Genomic DNA, 18,748 nt, shown 5'->3' on the forward strand with positions numbered 1-18,748 from the left:
CTCGTCAAACTAGTAGTTTTGCCCCTACAGGGAGCCAGGAGATCCAGCCAAGCTCAGTAGGTATAAAGGTTCTGCTAGAAGGAAGCAAAAATGTGCGACCAGAAGGTTAGATCAAACCAGGAACAAATCGTTTAGTCGCAGAATGCCATCGAACCCACTTCTCTCCAAAGGTCTTCTTCAACATTTCCTCCTCGTCTTGTACCCTTACCGAAACCTTCCTCATTACAATCAAGGCCGCGACACCATAGCAAACCAAGCCCCATCCATCCAACCGGGCCCGCAAGCTTTGGGAAATCCAACACCCGGCAACCCCATCCCAGCGGAACAAGTAAGCCAGATTCGCCAACAAAACAAGCACTTGCCCCGTGTAGCCCGGATGTTGGATATATCGATACACTCCCGTCGTGGTAAGCCCGCTTGGCTTAGCGAGCTGAAACGTGAAATTCCTCCCAAGCTGGGCGAACGCTAGAAGGCGAAGAGGCGCACCGATACCAATGATGAGAAACAAGCAGGTGGTCGAGTATCCGTTCCACGTAAAGAGATGGCGATTGATATTTTCGGGGTTGCGGCAAATGGAGTTGGTCGTTGGAGACGAGAACGCTATAATGGCGTGGGATATGCCAATGGCCACGGTCACGACGCGTCGCACGAATGATGCTTTGGGCGTTGCCCAAATGCCGAGACGGTCTTTCCCCCATTTATCTGTTGCCTCATTTGGGGCTCTGGAGCAGAGCGCTGTGAGGACGCTGGCGACGATTACAGCTGTTGAGAACGAGATGGGCTGCCAGGATGACATGGCTGTTGCGTGTGCGGTACCGATTCTAGAAAGTGATGGCAAGTGTTTCAATAAATACTTTGGATGATGGAGGTTTACTAGATGAACGAATTGTAATGAGCGCAGAAGATATACGTTTGTGGTCTGAAACGACTTCACCATGTGAACCTAGGCCGAGGCGGCGTTCGGAGAATTGAATGCCGTCTCCGGTCGGCGTTCCGGCGTTCAATACCGGTCTATCCGGCTCTCGGTCCCACTCCCCCGCTAACGTCAACTCTTAACTTGCACTGTCGTCATCTCCGTCTCCGGCTGAGATATCGTTACTTTGAATGACTTGTCGGATATTTACTGGCATAGAAAGGGGAGAAAATCTCCGCAGAGTAGAATATGCAATCCCGTAAACGACATGCCCAGTACGGCACGGCTTGTTCTGAGTGCTCAAGGATCAAATCCCGCTGCATCGCCACTTCTCCGGGATCGCCCTGTGAAAGGTAACTTTCGACCTATTTCAATCGGAAATGGTAACTCACCTTGGTCAGATGTCAACGTCTGGGAAAGGAATGCGTCGCATCGAATAACAAGCGGAAGCAAAAGAGCGCGGCAAGCGACGGGCCGTCTCAATCCAGTCAGTTGGAAGCAAAGATTGATGGCTTGGTCTATCTAATCACAAACAACACCCATGCAAAATCTATTGGATCAGTGCTGAGCTCAGGTAACATTTCGCTGCCAGTGACGCCATCGCCGCAGGCCGACAGTGACCTACTCTCCTATGTCATCGGGCTTTGCTCATCAATCAACGAAGACAACATCCTCTTAGACTTTACTCAAACTCATCACCCTCATCTCCCCTTCCTATCTCTCCCATTTAATCAATCCCCAAGCTCACTGCGCCAAAAAAGCCCTTCCTCTGGCTCTGCATCGTTGCCGTCTCCCAGGCCCACACACTCCCACAAGCAGTACTCAACGACAAGATCCGGAGTGTAGTAGCGCACCGCATGGTTCTAAACCTAGAACGAAGCCTGGAGCTCCTCCAAGGCCTCCTCATCTGCATAGCATGGTACTCGCTCACCACACCAAGCATTCCCCCTTGGTCATTATCTTGGACACTGCTAACGATCGCTCTATATTCAAGGGGCAACTTCCAAGTCCACCAACGCCCATTCCTAACCCTTTTCACCCAGCTTGCAAACACAGTCGTCTTTGATATGGGGTTGAACCAACCGCCGCAGACTATCCCCGAGGCAATGCTACGGTTGACCATCCACCGGCCTTGGCTATCTGCCACCCACACGGTCGAGGAGCAGAGGGCCGTGATTGCGTGTTATTATCTCAGCTCCATGTAAGTTCACTCCTTGCCGTTTCCTATGACGTAAAAATACTTGGCTGATATTATGAGGGCCAGCGTGTCGTCATACATGCGCCGAACGGACAAGCTCCTCTGGACGCCTTACATGAGCACCTGTCTAGACGACTTGTCAAGCACAGGCGTACCTGGAGATCTCACACTTGTATCGATGGTCAAGACCCGCAAAGTCCTCGAGAAGGCCTTCTACTCCCCTCCAAACTCAAAAAATTCAGCCTCGGAAACCCCATCGGATTTCGTCGCTTTGGTTCTGAAAAGCGAGCTGAATGAGCTCGTCGCCGAGGACCCTTGCCCTGCAGAAATTCCTAGTAATAATCCTCCCAAGCGGATACGAGCTTCGACGACTGACACATGGGAACAGTAACATCATGTCACCGCACCTACGCCTCCTTCGCCATCTCGGAATTCGCCCTCTCATCCTCATCTCCAGACCTACAAAGTTTATTCAACACGTATCAGGCCCTCGAATTCTACTTCAACGATTTTCTTTCCTTCCAGCCAAGCGCCTATCCCGGCTTCACGCTAGCGGAGCTGTTCCAGATGATGCATGCGTGCCTCTCACTGCGCAAAATCTCATCCCGGCTCACGACACAGGTATACGATGAGGAGCGTGTGGAGAAGCTTGTAAGTTGGTATCGGCAAGTAAGTCGATACCTCAAAGATGCGTCGAAGTGTTCTCCGCAAGAGAAGGATGGGAGGGCAGCAGTATTTGGTAAGTTGGCTGCCATGCTGGAGTCATTTAATTGGGGGGACAAAGAAAGACCTGAGCGGCGGTATGATAATGACTTCAATATGAACGGGGTAGGGGATGAGGCATTTCTTGGGGAGGAGTGGCCGGAATTGGCGGATCAGTTTGAATGGACATTCTGAAGGTTCATCAGCCTCCAATATTCTCGCTGACGAGGGCATTCACAAAAGCACTATCACTTTTCTACGTACTCACGCTTTCCTCTACAAACGCTGGCGGTTTCAACTTCATTGGACATCGCTTTGCTCTCACTTCGCTTGAGTAAATGATTCGTGGGTTGGTTACGTCCAGTCTCTTTGATCTCAAATATCGTGGTGTACCGTGTATGTGCGAGACCACGGCCGCAACCTACCAAGACCAACACAGTCTGGCTAAGCCATCATTGCAGCCGACTCGAGGAACTTTTCGACAGGTGTCTCATCTTCTGTCTCAAGACCTGGTCATATTTCAATTGGGTTTCTTCATTCATAGATGACTCGATCTCCGTGATGTCCTGGGTATCAAGTTCAGGCAATAATTGCCGAGACGGCCCCGTAAACCTGCATCAGACTGTATTCTGTTCTTGGGCTCAAGGTTGTGATTGGCTGGTTAGACTGGTCCTGCAGACAACCCCGGAGGCAATCGCCAAGAAATTGGATCAGGCTGAGCAGACGCCAAAACCTAAACCCAACATTCCAACAAATATCAGCTTACATCTTCAACACTGTGCTTGATCTCCGCCCCATTTTCTTTCAGTGTCTCATTCACAAGATCAAGATTGGGTACTTGCCATGCAGTCGTACATCTATCAACCGTTGCCGCGCGGGTTCATCCGTCTACTGCGCTTGAAGCCTCACGAAGATGCAGACGCCCCATTGCAATGCGAGCTCTTCCATTACCCCCTCACAGATAACAGGAAAGGAACTCATCTGTACGAGGCTCTGTCCTACTGCTGGGGACCTCCCAGTGAGAGCCAGAAAGTCTTCACTGGTACAGGGTATCTACGGATCACCGCCAATCTACACGCAGCACTCGCACGTCTTCGAGACCCTTTTCTTGAACGCGTCATATGGGTAGACGCGATCTGTATCAACCAGAAAGATGCCGATGAAAAGGGCCACCAAGTGCAGCTCATGGCAGAGATCTATGCCAGAGCAAGTGGCGTCGTCGTGTGGCTGGAAGAGGTAACTGGCGATAACCAGCTCGACCTTGTTGCGCAGGCCGAAAGCCACCGGGCGCTCCAGGCCATAAGTCTTGCTGTAAGCGAGGCGCCCACGGTCACCTCTGGCGGTGTGGAAGACGGTGCAGGAGTTGCAAAGCTTCTTAATCGGAACTGGTTCAATCGCATATGGGTAAGACGACTTTCCAAGCCTGGGCAAAACGGTCAAGACTAACAATACCTGTCAGGTCCTTCAGGAGGTGGCCGCCTCTCGGCATGTTCTCATCATGTGCCATCTCACGGAGATGGATGGACATGCGTTTTGTCAAGGTCTAAGTGCAATGGATCTGAGTTCATTGGATAGGACCACACAAACGCGAGCTCGTTCGGCCATCTATCTCATCAAATCGGCAACTCTCCGGCCCAAACAGACACTCCACACCCCCGGGGTCTTTTCTCTGGGCATACGTGCTCTCGGAGAGTTGATTGACCTGTACCACACGCGTAATGCAACCGACCGTCGAGACAAAATCTACGCCCTCCTGGGAATGAGCACCGACACATATCCCGAACTGAAGCCCGATTACCGCATATCGTGGAAAGACCTATTCTGCCGGCTCGTCAGAACCTTCGTCCCAGAGGCTGCCTCGGTATCTACTCGGAATGGTTGCGAAACGGCACTCATCCAGACAAAGGGACGCATTCTTGGCACAGTATCGTCCGTGGAAACCGGAAACCCGTGGGACGATACTCAGACCGTGAACATCGTCGAGTTGCAGGATGTGCCTGGACTTCAGAGCGGCTGGATAGGCCGTTGGACCGACCGGGCCGCGGCAAAGCGTGCCGGAGAAGGTGACATCATCTGTCTCTTGCAAGGCGCATCCCGGCCGACACTCATTAGGGTGCACGACGACTACTGCGTCATCGTAGCTATGGTTGTTGATCAAGCTCTTGCTGAACAGTCCGAGAGCAGACCGAGGACGTACAGCGCGGGGACAGAGACCAGGCCTGAATCCAGAAGATCAAGCTTTGAGGAACTTGACAAGGGGGAAAGAAAATTCGTGCTGAAAAGGAATGAGACAAAGCATTCGGTGGCTACGGATGGTAAGGTCGTAACTGATGGAACGTCGACTGGGCAAGCCAACAGTCGCACTGAGAAGGGCTGTGACGCCGAACATGGCAGCGCTGTGAAAGAGAAGACTGACACAGGAAGCCGAACGGAGCCCCTCAAATCCCTGAATCATTCTGCAGATGGAACAGAATACGACGTCAACTTTCTTCTAATATGGGATTGGGAGGCTTCTCGCGGTGAACCCGGCCCTGAAGCAAAGTTGGATGACTTCCTTCAGGAGAGAGCCATTGACTACGCAGGGCCATCGGAAGGGGTCCGCCTGAGAGAAGTGGGACTACTCTACTCGAAAATGGGCTATTATTCCAAAGCAATCGATCGATTTGATTCTGCAATCGAGGTCTTCAAGAAGACCTCCCAGATAGACTGCGCCGACGCACTTGCAGTCATGGACCATCTCGTCTGGATCTACCGCAAGAGAAATGAGCGCGGAGACGACCAAAAGGTCAAGGCTGTGCAGAAAATGGCCGAGATGGCGGTGTCCAGAAGAAGCTACGATACCACAGAGGCCAGTCTCGTAGGCCTCGCATCATTCCACGACACAAACGCCCTCGAGATCTTGCTCGACACGCCAGGGCGTCACATCGAAATTACCGAGAACGTCCTCGCAGCGGCAGCGTCCAACAGCGAATGCGGCGGTTACATGATGGACCTTCTCCTTGATCGCAGAGATGAAATCGTCATCACCGAGAACGTGCTCAAAGCGGCTGTGGGGAACCCAGGGACGGGCTCATTCGTGCTTAAACTCCTTTTCGAGCGCAAGGCGGACCATATTACTGTTACGGAGGATCTTATCTGGGCAGCAGCAAGGCAGGATGTCTGGACAGCCACAACGGAGGAGGAGGAGGTTAATGATGTGCTGGACATGTTGAGAGTTCTCTTCTCATGGAAGGGGTGCAATCCCGCTCTGGGCCGGGAGGGTGCGGCGGAAATCTTTGCGCTGGAACGTTACCTACATGGAAGCAATGCTTTGGATGGCATATATGCATTTCTGCTTGGAAAGCAGAGTGGGCCCATCACCATCACCGAAGATATCGTTGAAGTAATTGTGAACAGATGTAGGGAAGAGTGCGATCTTACCGATGTGGGTTGCAGCCATTGCCGTTGGAGCCAGTACACGGTCGCCTGGCTTCGTGACCGCGTGTTGCGTACGCTGTTCAATTGGAAGGGGGGGCAAGTGGTGATCGCTGACGATGCTTTGGTGCCATATGTAGAGGGTTCTCGTTATCTGGAGGATATCTGGAAATCAGATCCTGAGCTTCATTACTGAGCAGAACTTCGTCTAGATAGGAATGAACTTTTGCTAGCCTGAGCAGCGTCCAGCACAGCCGAGAAGGCTGGATGATATGCATCGAAACAATCCTCATCATCCAGAAAGAGGTATTCGTTACTCAGCCGTTCCATTGCTCAGCTATTCCCCTTGGGATACACCCACCAAAAAGCCCGAGTAAGAACCAGTCACATGTCGAAAGTGAGGTTCGAAAGTCACAAGCACGCCTACTAACCTGTGACGGCAATACCGTAAATGGTTCAGGCGACTAAATTGATAAGCCCTCACTCCTGATCAAAATTTTGTGTAAAGGGAACTATTGATGTTGAGGTATACATGTCAATCAGCGTCACTTTCCATCATGTACGATGCGAATTATAGGGGCGGAACCACTAGTAACTTCAGTGAGTAAGGTACGAAGTAGCATGACCACGTGAAGAATTGAAATTGCAAATCTTTTTCATTGTTGAATGCAAAGAGGAATTATGTTCCCGTTGCCAATGAAACTCCGGGCCTATGTATGATGCCGCAAAAAAGGAGATAGAAGTCGTAGCTAATCCGTCCCAAGAAGAAATGACAAACAAAACCGACTTCGACACAATTGGATATCCACGACGTCCATCTCATGAGTTGCGCTAAAGTCCTTAAGTCACTTGACCAAGGAATGCCATTCCCTTTAACCTATACGCCAGAAAACCCACATTGGTTCATACCGTGCCTCCCTCTAAGTCTGCTTCGCCTCGCTGAGGTTTCGCAATAACAAGATCGCTCCCCGGCGGACTGCAACTGGGAGTCCGAGGCTCCTATGCCCCGCCAGCGCTTGCCGCCATGGGCTGCTTGGCTCTGCGACCAAGCAGTGTTGCGCCGTCGAGGTTTAGCTCGAAAGCGCCCTTCTGCCTGTTGCGATCCCTGACCTGCTGGCGAGCTGCGGCTGTAACTGCGACAGAGTGTTGGCCGTAACCCTTCTCGGTGTGGTGTGCTTGCCGTTCGCGTTCGCGTCCGCGCTGCTGCTCTTGTTGATCCTTAATCTGGGCGTTGCGCATACTCTGCTCCAATGCTTGCGTAGCCTGCGAAGGCTTGTGCACATATTCCGCGTCCTTATCTGGCATCTCCTGGTCCTCATCCTCAGACTCTTCGTTAAGGTTGTTGAGGAATCGAGCGGGGACACCGCCCTTGGCACCAATCTGCTTGCGCCTCTTGGCCTCCTCCTCTTGTCTGTGGACAGCGTAACCAACATCAAAGACCTCGCGCAAGTTGACGGCTCCAGGAGATCGGAAGTCGTAGCGGCGTTCACCATCAGTGAATTTGGACGCGTCGAACGCACGAAGCATCTCGGGCTGTGCCTTCTTCTCCTCACGGGGTGTCGGGCCTGATCCCTTGATCCACGGGTGAGCCAAAAACTCTGTGATGGTGTATCGCTTCTCGGGGTCGACGGTCAAGAGGTGGGAGATGAGATCCTGCGCGGACTTGGAGATGTCATCCCACCAAGGGGAAAGGAAAGTATACTGTCCCTTGGCAACCTTCTCGGTCAAGACCTCGATGCTCTCGTCGTAGAATGGCGGGAAACCGCAGAGCAGGGTGTACAAAACGCAGCCCAGTGCCCACATGTCGACAGACTTGGAGTACCGCTCATCCTTGACGATCTCGGGAGCTGTGTAACCGACCGTTCCACATGGCGTCATTGTCTGATTGTCCCAGACGATCTTGGAAAGGCCAAAATCGGCGATCTTGATCTGGCCGATGCCACCAGCGCCGACACCGGGAATGAACTCGCCCTCGTCGACCTTGTCTTCGTCACCAGGCTGCTTAGGCTTCGGGTTCTTCGACGGAACGATGGGAATCGGGCTGAACAAAATGTTCTCGGGCTTGATGTCGCTGCGAGAAGAGTTGTCAGCAATCGCCACAGAGATGACGTCAATGCATCACGGGAGTCATATTCCGTCGTTTCGCCCCACACAATGAGCGGATTTCAACAGAACAATCCGCAGTACTACTTACCGGTGAACGACGCCTCTCTCCTCGTGCAAGTATTCCAAGGCCTTGGCCACCTGGACGATAACATGCCTTGAAAGCTCCTCGCTGAAGTAGGTGAGTCGAACGATCTGATGGAAAAGCTCGCCACCAGGTGCCAGTTCCAGGATGATGTAGTAGTATTGTCTTGATTCGGAGAAATCGATGAGCTTAATGATGTTGGGGTGGTCCAGCTGGCGCATAATCTGAACCTCTTTCAGGATATTCGCTCTCTGGCCTCAGGTCAGTAACGGCGTCTATGATCTATATGGAGGGCCGTCCTCCAAACATTGAACAGAGCAACAAATGAGTCGAAGAGAAATTGAGGATGGCCCGATGTGTAAACAAATGAAATATTGAAAAGTTTCGCACCTCTGCGGCTTTGGGGACTTTCTTGAAGTCCGGGTGAAGATGCTTGTTACCCTAAATCGGCCTTTGTTGGTATGGAGTGACTGGAAAAACCAACGTACGAAAAGCAAATGCACGAAACAAAAAAACAAGAAAAACATGGCTGCGGCCGAAAACCACCCAAGCATCAACTCACCTGCATGCTGTTCATTTCGTACTTGCGGACGACCTTGATGGCGCATTCGCCGCCATGCTCGCCTGTTGTGTCTTTCGCGCGGTAGACATTGCTGAAGGCACCGTCGCCCATCTTCTCTACCAGTTCCCATCTCTCGAGGCCGGGGTATCTTGGGAACTTGCTCTTGCTCTCGTTCTCTTCGGCAATGATCTTTGCGAGGTGCGTGTTGTCGATGTTCTTAGACTTGGCCTTGTTCTGGTTTGGCTCGACGGCGTGGGCAGCGGCATGGCCGGCTTGAGCGGCGCGGTTCTGGCCGTCACCAGCAACCGAATATGCGTCGGGAACGGCTGCCGCCGGGGGAGCGCCGACGTGTGCTGGCTCGGAGATACCCATGTGTTGTGCCTTTTGTGGAGGGGAGTTGTGTGACTTTGCTACCGCCTCGTCATTGTTCGCTGCGCGGGCTTGCTTGCCTACAAATTATGTCAGTCGTGTTTCACTAGAGAGCAGCGAGTGGAATTTTGAGGGTTAATGTTGCCAAACAGCGGTCGCGAGCAGAGGCGGGGAGACGAATAAGGGGCAGCGGAGAATATCGTACCGTGGCGGATGAAGTTCTTGAGTTGTTGTATCGTCGACATGTCGGCGGAGGGGGTCACTGATGGGCAGCGACGGGAATATGAAGGTATTCGCGGGGTTGTATCGGTGTTCGCAGGTCGCAACGAGTGGCAGCGTGATCAGTCTCGCAGCCCCGGATTGAGGGGTGTCTCTTTCTTGTGATTGGTAATGCGGAGCGAGTACGAGTCGTGGAGAGGAGCTCTGTGCAATGTGCTACATGCAGTACCAGCCAGGTGGTTGTGGAATGGAAGTCGACTCGGGAGGAGAGGAGAAAGTATCGAGAGAGGAAAAAATGCAAGGTTGTTTCTTTGATGTTCGGGGGGAAAGGGCGGCTGAAAGGGAGAAATCGAAGCGAAAAGTAGAGATTTGTGGACTGCGGGCTGGGTGGTGGTGATGTTGCTGAGGGGCAACGTGGACTCGGATGACGGAAGTTGGAGGAACAGGACGATCGGGCGGGAAGCGGGCTGGAGCACGTTTGTCTGCGGCGTCTGGAATTGGAACTGGGCCAAAGCAGGCGTAGCGTCGGCGGCGTGCGTGCAAGGACAGGTCGGTAGCGTAGCGTGTATTTTTTTGCCCTTGGTGGTGAGGTAGGTAAGGTTGTTTAGCGCGGTGCTGCGTAATTGAGAGCGAGACCAAGCAGGGTGGGAAGGGGGAATTTGTGACCGGGGGGGTGGAAGGTTTAGGTAGACAAGGCAAGGGCCAAAGCCTGGCGATGACGGTGTGCGGTGCGCAGCGACTGGATTTTGGGTCCTCGGTAAAGGTGACCGATGATGACAGAGGTGGGAAGGCAGCGTAAGATTGAGGTGTGTGAGAGACGTGGAGGGTGTGAGTGTGAGGGTAGGTATTTCGATTGTGTGGTGTGGTGTGTGTGGGAGGTTGTGAGGTTCTGGAGACTGGACTGGTTCAGTTCAGGTGCAGATGTGCAAGGTGCAGGTTCAGGTTCAGGTTCGGAGGTCGAACAAGTCGAGGTATCCGTACAGGGACGAGGGGGGGAGGTGCAGCCAGGCGACGGGACGGGAGTGAGGTGCAATGGAAGTTGGAAGGCGCGCGAGAGTTGGGTGCGAGGAAGAGAGGTAGAGGAGGAGTGGGAGAAGAAAGGGAAGAGCAGACGAGGATTCAGTCAGTCTCAGTCATTCTTTCATTTGGCAGGAACAGCAGCACCGGGCAGTCAGTCGCCAGTGGCATCAGTGGGGAAAGAGCAGCTGGCGCAGGAGCAGGAGCAGGAGCAACATCAACGACAACCTCAGTCAGTCAGTCAATCAAGTCAAGCAGGAACGCCTCAGTCAGTGCACAGACACCGACAGCCTCAAGAACAGACGGCAAGAACCTCACTCGCGATTGGGAAGGCGACGCGGGCGGAGGCCTTCTTTCCTTCCTTTCCCTCTCAAGCCTTGCCTCAGTATTTTTTGCTGTATCTTGCAGTCCTGTCTCGTCTCGTCTTGCCAGGCAGTCAGTCAGTCAGGTGTGGTGGGCTGCGCATTTGCATCCGCGCCAGCCTGCACCTGCACCTGCAGCGTCGCCCCAAAGCGGGTCATTTCTTTTGGACGCTTTGATGGCTGAATGGCTGGAGCAGGCGCATTTCTGGGCACTTTCCAAGATGGACGGCAGGATGGGACTCGGGAGCCCGTCGGTGCAGGCAGGTACTTTTCTCGCTCTTCCCTCGCAGTAACTGGCAACTGCTCCTCGTGCCTGCCGCCTTCCTGCTCATTCATCATGAAGTCGTCACGAGGAAAGTACCTCCTGGGTGTTCCTTCCCTTCGGCTGCTGACTGATCAGCACCTTCCGCATCCCCAGCTTCTTTCTTCTCAGATAAGGCACCGTGATGTTTTCATCAAAAACCGGGCGTTTCATGATCGGATTGCTTCCATCATCGGTGGTCACTCCGAACCCCAGACCCATTCGGTCACTTGCCGGGACGGACCCAGGATTGGGCGTGTTGGGCAGGGTACAGGCAACAGGCAAGCAAGGGGTTTTGGAGGTTTGGAACCGGATGCCAGCAATACAGAGTACCTCCTAGGCATTTCTTGCATCCCGCGGAAACCAACACCTGGGACGGGCACATTGCTGCACCACTTCAGCATCATCTTCAGCACTTCCACTTCCCTCCCAGAGTGCCAGACATGAGACGAGGCAACATGAAATCCTGCAGCACAAGACACATCACTGCGGCACTGCCCGGATAGGCCACCATCTTCTGCTAATGCCAGTTCGTGCCAGCTTGAAAGGTAGGTACGTGTACTGCCGGATATCAGGGGCGTCAATGGCGCTAGCCTCCCGTAGCGTCGACTGGATGCAAAGGGGCATCGCAGACATCATGTATTGGCGCCTCTGACGGCAGTGTCAGATAGAGCGACAAAGCCAGCGATGCTGGATCCTGGCAGTCGTCTACAAATATCCGACATCTCCAATCCGTCTCCCAATGCACCACGTCGCAGGGGCAGGGGCCGCTGGCGATGCAAAAGGAATTTGGCGACTGGAGAGTGCTATTTTCCCTCACTCCCCCATGTTTTCCGATCTCCCATTTCCATGTTTTCAGTGCAGCCCGCATGCTTCTTCTTCTTCTGCTGCTCGTGCCGCCTTGTCTGCTCCTCCCACTCCCACTCCCACCCACCCACCATCCAGAACTGAGTCCCCAGCAGCCGGTTGCAGCCAGGTTCAGGTGCTTAGCCCCAGCTTAGGCTGCTGGCCGCCGTCCATGATCAGTGGCTTCTTCCCACTCGCTTGGATGGGGGCCCCCCGTAATGACGTCTTCTCCATCGTCATGTCCGCAAATGGCAAGGATGTCATCGACGAAGACGCCGCATCATTGGGGGGGTAATAGTGGGCCGGTCTTCTTGCCTCAGGCCATTGGGCTGCCGCAGGCCAGGCCCATGATTCATTCCCTCTCCAGGCCATCCCATCTTTTTTCTGCCGTTGCCCATTTGCCCTGGCTTTGCCTGGCTTGGTTCCATGTTGCATGCCCAGCTCTTGCAGGGATTCTCGGTCTTCATCTTCACACTCCTCTGAACATCCACTCCGATGTCTCCCTTCAGCTTCATGGCCCGTCCAGCCGTCCGTCATCCCGCATCCTTGCTTCCGTTCTGTTGGTTGATGCCGCCAATCATCCCGTGTTTTCAGTCTGCCGCGCCGAAACACCCCGCGACTAACCACATGCCTCGAAATGACGATGCGCGACGATGCGCAAGCCACGCACGCCACTCTCATTTCACTACCGACTACCACGACCACGATGTACCGAAGGGTACCGCCGATGCCGTTGTCTAACCATCTGGAGACACGTCTCCGTCTCTATCTCCGTCCCGAGAGAACTACAATGTCTCGCTCGTCCATCCCGCCGTCATCCACGCGACGACGCGGGAGCTATGTTGCTTCTCAGTCACGATTGGTTTGGTCGCGTTCTCGTACGCTCGGGCTCTACATTTACCTGCCTAATTCTACCAAAAGTGACCTCACAGCATCCAGGTTTCCCTTCTCCAAGTGCTTCTCCAACTGACCCAGTGCGGCTCACCTCGTTCGCTGTGCCGCCGAGGCCCTCACCTCGGACCTGCAGCTGGCAACCACCACCGCCTCTGACCATCGATCGCATCGTGGTCTTCACTAACGATAGCTTCAAGCACCTGCTTTGAGGTCTCGGATCAGATACGCATCAGACACGCTTTCAGCATTCCGATCCCAGAGACAAAATCGCCGAGAGCGCCTCATGGATCGGTCCAGACCCCGCCCCGCTCGAGCCAACCCCCTTTCGTCATCAATCCTGGCCAGCGTCTATCGCCGGCGACTCGGCGATGCCCTGAATGCCTGCCTTGCCTTGAACCTCAAGGACCCTTTCTGCAGCAATGGCAGCCACACTCCCTTTGATACTAGCCACCCCTCGGGATGCAAGTGTCTCGCCGCTTCTCAACGTCGTCAAATCTCGTCCCGTCACGAGACATCTTGCCAGCGGCTCTTCCCATCGCTTCGCTCAGCATTCCACGGGCTCTACGCTCCATTCTTCGATGCGAATCGAAGCAGAATCTTACCTCTCGGGAATCTGGCCGCTCTGACCTTGCAGTAGTAGCTGGTTGATGCTCAGATTTCAGATTCTCGGTCGCAAATTCCGGGTTCTTCGTGTTGCACCCATGTTGGGCCTGCCTTGGCTGGCCAATGCGCGTGACCTCACCTCTGGGGAAGGCATCCTCTTCGCTGCCAGGCTTCAACGCCAATCACAGCCTGTGTATGACAGCGCGTTGGACAGTCGCCTTTCTTTCAGCTCTCTTGATGCTGTCGATTTAATTTTACTTCAAATGTGAGCTTCATCAACCAAATACCCGCCTCAGTCGGGGTGGCCGGCGGAAGGCCTCGCCATGTCACGAAGTACGAAGTGCAGTATGCGGTTCAGAAGCCAACCATTTGATGCAACACCTCGTCGTTCTCTTCGCGAAATGATCGTCGCCAGTTGGAACGCCCCCCTTGGTTGACGGCGCTCTCAGCTCCCCCTAGTGCTGCATTACTGCAGCTGTCCCGAGTCGCAAGGCACCTTTCACACCATGCAAAATCACACTTGACGTCATTCTGCCGATTGACCAGCATGCCTTCACATACGCTCGCACAAGGAGGTGGACAAGAAACAGCACAAGGCTGACGTCGGCACGTGGCTGGCCATCTGATGAGGACATGAATTCGTCAACCGATTGGCCATCACCGTCTCAGACAAACGGGCGTGAATCACTTCTCAGATGACCGTTTCGGCGTCATTAATCAGCGAGCCACACCCGCGGCTCGTCTTCTGAAACGAAGATTGCCTCCCTGACGTCTTGATCGCCCTTCGTTATCGCCCTCGCAGCGTGGAAGCAATAGCAAACCGTTTAGACACGTCGGAACCCGTTTGCCTTGGCTTTGCCGCTTCCGCGGAAGATGTCATCAAACCGTTTCCACATTCGCGCGGCTGCAATGTCCACAATGAAGTCATTGTGGTCAGGGCGGGCATTGCCCAGCTTGTTTTCCTCCCTTGCCTGCTTTTCCCAGGAGCTCGGGACAGCTCAGACCCAAACGTCCTCGGGCCAACGTCTGCCATTGATGTTTGTCAGTTGTCAGCTCATGCGCCAGGGCAGCATTATAGATGAGTAGCATTAGCATTGGAACTTTGCCCAGGTCGACGGAGCCCTATTCGCTCCCACAACCTGAAATTTCCCAAGGTGATCGTCACACCAACACCCCCGCCGAGGGGCCGAGGGCGGCTCCGATGGGGGGCCTCTCCTCCACACGGGAGCAGGCATGTCTCATCCCGCGAATCGACGCCGATGAAGGGGACCCGTACGGATGCTCCAAGCCGCGCCATCATTGTCTGATGAGAGTCCCACAGTTTAGCCTTTGAGGTCCCCCCAAAGGTGAGCATCCTGGGGGGAGTGTTGCGTTGGGCGCATGAGGACCGCTGCCCAAGTGACGATCGTTGGGGGTGGGTGGTGCTGGACACCGGTTTCTGGGCGGATTTGCTTGGGCCAAGGACTGGTGTGTTCCGGATCATGGTTCTTGCGAGTGGGCTGGGGTACGGTAGGTTTGATGTCGCGAATCCTGATGTACTTGGAGTGAAGCGTGCTTGAGCTATGCACAGTGAGACGTTGACAATCATGCCATGTGGTACTGTTAACAGCCTGTGGCCTCTGGAAGCTGTTATGGTCCAGCTTTTTGCCTCTGCAAAGAAGCGAGCTTGGTGGAGACTTGCGGTGTGTAATACCCGAAGTTGAGTATGCTGGTCGGATGTCGAGCTTCTCTGGCATCCTGAGGATAATACATGCCGTCTGGGATCACCCTTTTATCTTGTTGTCTGCAGCTGAACAAGATCTATTAAGTTTTGTTTGAAAGTACCGCAACAGTGTCAAGGAGAAGTCAAACCAGACAGACAGAACGATACGAAGGTATTATCGACTCCTGGAAAACACTAATATCGAGGTTTATGATGTTTCGAAATTCTTCACGTTGAATCTTATCACCAGTCTAAAGGTAGTATAAAATACTCGGGATGACGGCTGGTTTGATGTAAACTACGAGCCACGCTGACATTACTCTGCGGTCGACGAATTCTTGTGTCTAGTTTGGCCTGAGACCAGCGCCCCCCGTAAGGCAAGTAAACTTGTCAAGTTCAATCAATCAATCAATCAAGTATGAAGCCATCACCAGTCAATCAAGTCAAGTTTGAGCCTCAAACTTGATTGATTGCCTTGACTCTTTTGACAGGGATCACGATACGGATTAAATGAATATTCCACTGCCGAATATCCCTGCCCTCCCCTGCCCTTCCTCATCTGCCCTCTACTTTTGATGGAACCCCCCTGGCAGGGTATAAATTGCCTCCTTTTGCCCATCTAGCTTCTGTGTATTTCTTCCCAAGCCAATGATTGACGTGATGGTCCTCGTGAATGTTCGCGATCTTCTCCAGGCTCTGTGGTATGGTCAAACCCCTTGAGGACTTTGAAGGCCAGCCCTCAAGATCTCACGGAGATTTGCATCCAAATCGTTGTTTCACTGCTGTTGTCCTCTATCTCTGTCGTCCGTTGGCGTCCTTTGAATGTGAGGGTATCACCAGCCCTACCTTGGTTTCTGCCTTGCTCATCCTGTGCCAGATGTCTACCACACCAGCAATCCTCCATTCAACCCCAACCCCTCCTCCGAATGCCTTCAGCCAACTCTCAAGGCATAGATCCATCTCATCACAGCTTGAGCAAAGCAAAAACCACCCCCTACCCGACCGTCCGTCGTTCGAAGACCTCTTCAGGGTCGTGATAAATAATAAGGCATATGTACAAGAGTCGGAACTTTGGAGAAAGGGTGCCAGGGAGAGGACAAGCTGGATTGGAAGCCATGGCTGGTTTTTTGTTCTCTGCCAGTCAGATGGTCAACCAGGGGCCAGTTACTGGGCCTGCCGTTACTGTGATCTCAAGGGCAAGCAGATCATTCTTGATATCAAAGCAACTTCTGCTTCAGAGCACCTCAAAAAGAACCATGCCAGAGAGATTGAAGCAGTATCTGTTGGCTCAGAAGGCTCTGAAGGGCCTGATGATGTTCCATACAAGAGACGGCGTTTGGATTTCACTGGTATGACGAAACATCATGCAAAGAGTGTCCAGAATGCTGCTATCTGCCTCATTATAGAGGCCAACCTTCCCTTCAGCTTCTATGAGAACCCTGCTTTTCAGAGTATGATCTCTGGTATCAGTATGAAGCTGGAAACGTTGCCAAGGTCTGCCACTTCAATGGTTCATGCACTTGAGGGTATTTGGAGGCATCAGAAGGAGGTTATACGGCAAGAACTTCTCCATGCTGACTCTGAAATCCATCTGGCCTTTGATCTATGGACTTCTCCAGGCCGGCAAGCTATTATGGGTGTCACTGCACACTTCATTACCAGAGAGAAGGGTCCCCAAGTGCGTTTGATTGCTATGAGGAAGCAACTTGGGGCTCATGATGGTGTCAACCTTGCAAATACTCTTGAGGAGGTTATTCGAGACTGGGGCATCACAAACCAAGTGAGAACTTTCGTCTCTGATAACGCAAGCTCAAATGACACTTGTATAGCAAGTCTGATCCCTCGACTTGAACCCTCTGCCAAGAAGAAGCAAGATGCCCAGGCTAGAAGGATTCGTTGCTTTGGGCACATCCTTAACCTTGTATCGAAGGCCTTCTTGTTTGGCAAGGACTCTGAGAGCTTTGAGAGACAGTCAGATGCATATGTTCTTCTACAGCAAGATGAGGCTGACCTTAAGCATTGGCGGAAGGCTGGACCTATTGGCAAGCTTCACAACATTGTGAAGTTCGTGAGAGCTTCGCCGCAACGTACACAGAGGTTCAAGAATCTATCCCGTGAGATATCAGAAGGATCTGGGCAATCTAGTGATATTCTTCTCTCTCAGCAGACATTCAGAGAAGTTGAACTAATCCAGGACAATGCCACGAGATGGAACTCTACATACCTTATGATTGAGCGTGCGATTCGCCTCAAGGATGAAGTAGATGGCTTCTGTTCTTCTCAGAGTGTCAAAGATCCTGTGCCAGCCCAAGATATCTTGACTTCTGATGACTGGCTGCAGTTGACAGAGATCATGACAATCTTGAGGCCCATCTGGAAGATCACACTTCGAACGCAGGGTTTTGGACAAGATGGCTCATATGGTAGACTTTGGGAGGTAATCACTGCAATGGAGTATCTTCTGAGTCACTTTGAGGGTTGGAAGACCTTCTACAATGATACCAGCAGTGGGGATTCGCAAGATCTTGAATCAGAAGAGTTACAAGCCTTCTCACAGGAAACATCTCAAAGATCTACTCGATCGGGATATCGGCAAGTTCCATCATATGCTCAAGGATCACAAGCATCTCAGAGACGGTTTAACGAGAGCCTTTTACCTGCCCATACTCGCCAAGAGTACATCAACAGCATCTCTAACCTGGAAGAGATGGGCAGCAGTGGCCAGCAGTACTTAAGGACTTCTATCAATAATGGATGGAAGAAGCTGGATGAGTACTATGCCCTGACAGAGGAGTCACCCCTGTATGCTGCTGCATTACTCCTCCACCCTGGTTTTAATATGAAGTACCTGGAAAAGAACTGGCGATCCCCTCGCCAGCAGGAATGGGTATCCAATGCCAAGTTGGCTCTGAAGAGATATTTCAACCGATGGTATCCTTCTGAAGAAGGGGAGGGTATGAGAAATACACGCCAACGCCCAGAACCTCATGATCCAGATGACTTTGAGCAATGGGTTCAAGCAGAAGCTACTGTACTTGAGGGAGAAGAGGATGATGAGGAGGTGGATGAATTGGAGAAGTACTTGGGCCTACAGAGGCAGGCTAACTGCAATCCTGTTGAGTGGTGGTTTGCCCATGAAGAAGAATATCCTCGCCTGAGTAAGCTGGCATTGAGCATACTGGCGATACCCTCACAGTCATCTGACTGTGAGAGGGCATTCAGTGCTGCATCTCTTGCCCAGACCTCACAGAGGCTAGCGATGAAGGTAGAAAGGCTAGAAATGCTGCAATGTATGAGGCAATGGCACAAGAGGGGTGCAATCTCACTGCTTGGTGGGTCTGTATAGCTTCACTTGGCAATTACTTGCAATTAATTGGCAATCAATCAAGTATGGCCTCGCGATGTGTCAATCAAGTCAATTATGAGCCTCAAACTTGATTGATTGCCTTGCGGGGGGC

The 18,748-nt window shown here is 52.7% G+C and overlaps 3 protein-coding genes across 3 annotated transcripts; 2 read left to right on the plus strand and 1 right to left on the minus strand.

The window, feature by feature from the left end:
* Positions 1-1,181: 1,181 nt before the first annotated feature.
* Positions 1,182-6,423, plus strand: het-6-9 (Heterokaryon incompatibility protein 6, OR allele; the record flags this gene model as incomplete). The annotated part of the gene is made up of 8 exons (XM_032030205.2): positions 1,182-1,266; positions 1,315-1,400; positions 1,675-1,832; positions 1,908-2,114; positions 2,178-2,446; positions 2,500-2,762; positions 3,663-4,217; positions 4,273-6,423. 8 exons carry the CDS (start codon positions 1,182-1,184, stop codon positions 6,421-6,423), a joined length of 3,774 nt encoding a protein of 1,257 aa, XP_031890147.2.
* Positions 6,424-7,226: 803 nt separating this feature from the next.
* srk1 (Serine/threonine-protein kinase srk1) lies at positions 7,227-9,591 on the minus strand (the record flags this gene model as incomplete). The annotated part of the gene is made up of 5 exons (XM_032030204.1): positions 7,227-8,298; positions 8,422-8,666; positions 8,806-8,856; positions 8,978-9,426; positions 9,552-9,591. 5 exons carry the CDS (start codon positions 9,589-9,591, stop codon positions 7,227-7,229), a joined length of 1,857 nt encoding a protein of 618 aa, XP_031890149.1.
* A 6,359-nt stretch (positions 9,592-15,950) lies between these two features.
* On the plus strand, positions 15,951-18,494 carry CGGC5_v012666 (putative AC9 transposase; the record flags this gene model as incomplete). Its single annotated transcript, XM_066152732.1, has 4 exons — positions 15,951-15,991; positions 16,027-16,114; positions 16,168-18,448; positions 18,487-18,494. 4 exons carry the CDS (start codon positions 15,951-15,953, stop codon positions 18,492-18,494), a joined length of 2,418 nt encoding a protein of 805 aa, XP_066007976.1.
* Positions 18,495-18,748: the final 254 nt, after the last annotated feature.

Source organism: Colletotrichum fructicola (genome assembly GCF_000319635.2).
Source record: "Colletotrichum fructicola Nara gc5 chromosome Unknown KSG_Nara_v1_contig07, whole genome shotgun sequence".
NCBI classification, from domain to species: domain Eukaryota; kingdom Fungi; phylum Ascomycota; class Sordariomycetes; order Glomerellales; family Glomerellaceae; genus Colletotrichum; species Colletotrichum fructicola.